Consider the following 3,723-nt stretch of genomic DNA (forward strand, 5'->3'; position numbering starts at 1 on the left):
AGCCAAAAATAAATTAATTAATTAATTTTTTTTTAATTAAAAATAAATAAATAAAACAAATGGTACAGTTTTATCTTCCCAGAAATGTTAAATAGTCAGTGGTTCTAGACAATGAGACTAACTGTGGTCTCCCCCCTAAGAGAGGTGCTAAAAGCCCTCACTTTTGAGTTGAAATGTGTTAATACTCCATGAAGAGCCTCCTGGTATCTAAGACTGCTTTCAGAACTCATATGTCCTTCCCAAAAGAAAGTCAATGTGAGAAAAGAGAGCTGCCACCTGGAGAAATTCCACACCAGTCCAATTATCACCAAACCTGTATAGCATATTGGCGCCTCTGGATATCCCAACCGCAGGCTACACAGGAACCTCACACTCAGCACATCCAAAACTGAACTCACCGTGTCCTCCTGGGTTCTCAGCCCCAACAAATGGCAAATCCCCAAGTACACCTAGTTTGGGGCTTCCCACTCAATGTCTAATAATAACAGGATCCCTTTTTAAGGGATCCTCCATGACACACCATGCCCTCAAACAGGCACATGGCACGAGTGACCTCACTATTCCCACAACCACCCAATGAGAAAGCATTATTGTACAAACGAGGAAACTGAAGCTATTAAGCCAGAGACAGAGCTAGAATTTGCCCCTAGGTCAGGCTAATGTCAAAGTCCTTGTTCCTTCAACTATATCAGGATGCTCCCCAGTCACCAAATTCTCTATTTTCTTCTACTTTGGTATCTCTCTGATCATCGCCTCCAGTGCCTTGTTTCAAGTATCATCACCTCTGGCTTGGATTGCTCCAGGAATCTGTCCTATTGCCTCTGACCTTGCCCCTATCCCTTATCCCCACTGCTACCAAAGTGAACTTTGCAAAATGCAAAGATGATCATGTCACTTCTCTACAAAATCCTCAATAGCTCCTGCAGCTTCCAAGAAATGTTCAAATTCCTCAGTGCCTCATGATGTTATCTCTGCCCCCCTCCATAGAGTCATCTCCCACTGTTCCCCCCACACATCCTTTGCTCCACAGATGCTGTTTGCAATTCCCTGAATGCATCACGTTAGTACCTATGTCTCTGTCTTCTAATATGTCCTCCCACCACTAAAATGGCCTTTCCTTCCCTTCTTCCTCTATTCAACTGCTATCAGTCCTGCAAAAGTCAGCTTAAATGTCCACCTCCTCCAAGAAATCCTTCTTCTCTAATACCCGCAGCCTCCGAGAAAAGCCCCTGTAGAGAGGTGGGTCTTTCTTTCATGTATTTATTCATTCATTCAAGAAATAATTATTGAGTGCCTACTAAGTTCTCGGCACCATGCTAGGTGCTGGGACTGCAATAATGAATCAAACAGACACTACTCCTGCCTTGATGGGGATTACAGTCCAGTGGGAGGGACACATTGATCTAATAATGACACAGGTAAAGGATTAACCACATGCTATGAAAGAGAAGTACAGGATGTTATGAGACTACATACAAATAGTCCAGGGGAGGGGAAAAACATCTCCTGAGGGACAAAGAATACTTCTCCAAAAAAGTGACATCTGAGTTTAAATTTGAAGTTCGGGGGGGACAGTTTAGAGCATTATAGGTAGAAGGAATAGAATCTTCAGAGGTTGTGAAGCGAATTGAACCTTGCTGGGTTCTAGTAACTTAGAAGGATGAGTGGTTTACTCCTAAGTCCCCTCACTAGTCTGCAAGCAAATAGATGGCAAGACAATACTCTAGGTTACTTTACATCCCCAGTAACTTGCACATGATTTTTAATAAATAAATGAATATATTCCATGTTTGAAAACAAGAGGTATGTTTTTTTTTTTTTTTTTGTGGTACGCGGGCCTCTCACTGTTGTGGCCTCTCCCGTTGCGGAGCACAGGCTCCGGATGCGCAGGCTCAGCGGCCATGGCTCACGGGCCCAGCCGCTCACCAGGGAAGCCCATGGGTATGATATTTTTTAATGGAGAATCAAACATGCAAATACCTTGGCCTGAAGAACATTTGCTGCCACATCAGTCACGGCAAGGCCTGTGGCTGCTGCTGTCACTAAAACAGTTTCTCTGTGCCAGAGAAAGATGAGTGTTACTCAAGAAATCAAAAATCATCCAACGGGGCTTCCCTGGTGGCGCAGTGGTTGTGAGTCCGCCTGCTGATGCAGGGGACACGGGTTCGTGACCCGGTCCGGGAAGGTCCCACGTGCCGCGGAGCGGCTAGGCCCGTGAGCCATGGCCGCTGAGCCTGCGCGTCCGGAGCCTGTGCTCCACAATGGGAGAGGCCACAACAGTGAGAGGCCCGCGTACCGAAAAAAAAAAAAAAAAAAAAAAAAAAATCATCCAACGGTATGATTTCACGAACATTTTGAAGCTAGGACATTTTCAAGCGAGAAGAGAACTGAGAGGCCATTTCATTCGACCCTTCATGTACATGTACACATATATGTATGCTCTCCAGCTTCTCAGGCTGGGTTACGTATGTAGATCAGTGCTAATTTAGTCCAGTCTTAAAGACTTCCCAGGTAAGGGTCCTTAATCTCTCTAGGTAGTCTCTTCCTCATTCCAGTGGCAGCCTTCCTTTGCACTACCACTCCAATTTCTGCTTCATAAATTCTGTCCTAAAATCATTCTCCTACTAAACACTGCCAAATTTTAGAAGGTAACAGCCACTGCTCAACTAAGCCCATCTCCCTGGATCAATTCTGAGGCTCTCTGAAAAGAGCAAGAAGCTGTAGTTATGCTCCAGGTAAAGTGGGAAATTCAGCCCCTCTGAGTTTGAAATATCCCAGTTAGGTATACCCAACCAAGCCTCACAGAAACAAATACCACAGGCCTCCATTAAAACCAGAGTGAAGCGAGTTTAAATAAACGAGCTCACTAAAACGTAAAGTTTTCTAGGAGGTGATATCCAGAGGGGTCAGACTTGAGGGACAGATTTCTCCAAATACATATTGGCCAAGTTGACAGTCTACCATTCCCTCTCAGACAAAAGGATATCCCCACTGTCACCAGACTCCAATCTTGGGTCACTCGCTACCTTCCTTCGGCCTTTCCTCAGATAGACATGAGGTAAGGGTCAGGGAAGGGAAAGGAAGGGGCAAGGTCTTGGTGGACACTTCTGGTATCAGAGAAGGTACCATCTAGCCCTCTATTGTCTACACAGTCCTCACCCAGCCTGGGTATGGGCCTGACACTCCAGGGCCAAAGTAGCAGTGCCATAAGATACCAGCAGGGCAGCAGCTTCTCGGAAGGGGACCCTTTCTGGAATCTGCCACAGTGCCTATAAAAGAGATAACAGTGACTTAGAGATTAAGCACCTGTACCTTTTCATAAAGGCTGCTCAATATATATATTATGATTTGATTTGCAAAGGGCAACACATGTCAGGAACCAAGCCCAGTGGAAGTCAAGACCAAGCAAGCAGTGGCCAAGTTCAAGACTTGGGTGCATCACTCTTCAAAAATCCTAAGGCTGGCATCTGGATCAGGAAGGAAACAGCTTATAGAGGAGGTAACACAGGCCATTGTAGTATAATGAGTGAACTGGATGGTATAAAAATTTTACCTCGGAGCTTCCCTGGTGGCGCAGTGGTTGCGCGTCTGCCTGCCGATGCAGGGGAACCGGGTTCGCGCCCTGGTCTGGGAGGATCCCACATGCCGCGGAGCGGCTGGGCCCGTGAGCCATGGCCGCTGGGCCTGCGCGTCCGGAGCCTGCGCCCCGCAACGGGAGAGGCC

The 3,723-nt window shown here is 46.4% G+C and overlaps 1 protein-coding gene across 1 annotated transcript in view; it reads right to left on the reverse strand.

Moving 5' to 3' along the window:
• Positions 1-3,723, reverse strand: part of LOC102976496 (quinone oxidoreductase-like protein 2) — a 19,580-nt gene that overhangs the window by 6,552 nt on the left and 9,305 nt on the right. Inside the window, 3 exon segments of the mRNA XM_024133630.2 lie at positions 1,911-1,921; positions 1,971-2,056; positions 3,160-3,269. Of these exon segments, the coding sequence (XP_023989398.2) occupies positions 1,911-1,921; positions 1,971-2,056; positions 3,160-3,269 (207 nt within the window).

The sequence above is a fragment of the Physeter macrocephalus genome, chromosome 4 (assembly GCF_002837175.3).
Source record: "Physeter macrocephalus isolate SW-GA chromosome 4, ASM283717v5, whole genome shotgun sequence".
Taxonomy (NCBI): domain Eukaryota; kingdom Metazoa; phylum Chordata; class Mammalia; order Artiodactyla; family Physeteridae; genus Physeter; species Physeter macrocephalus.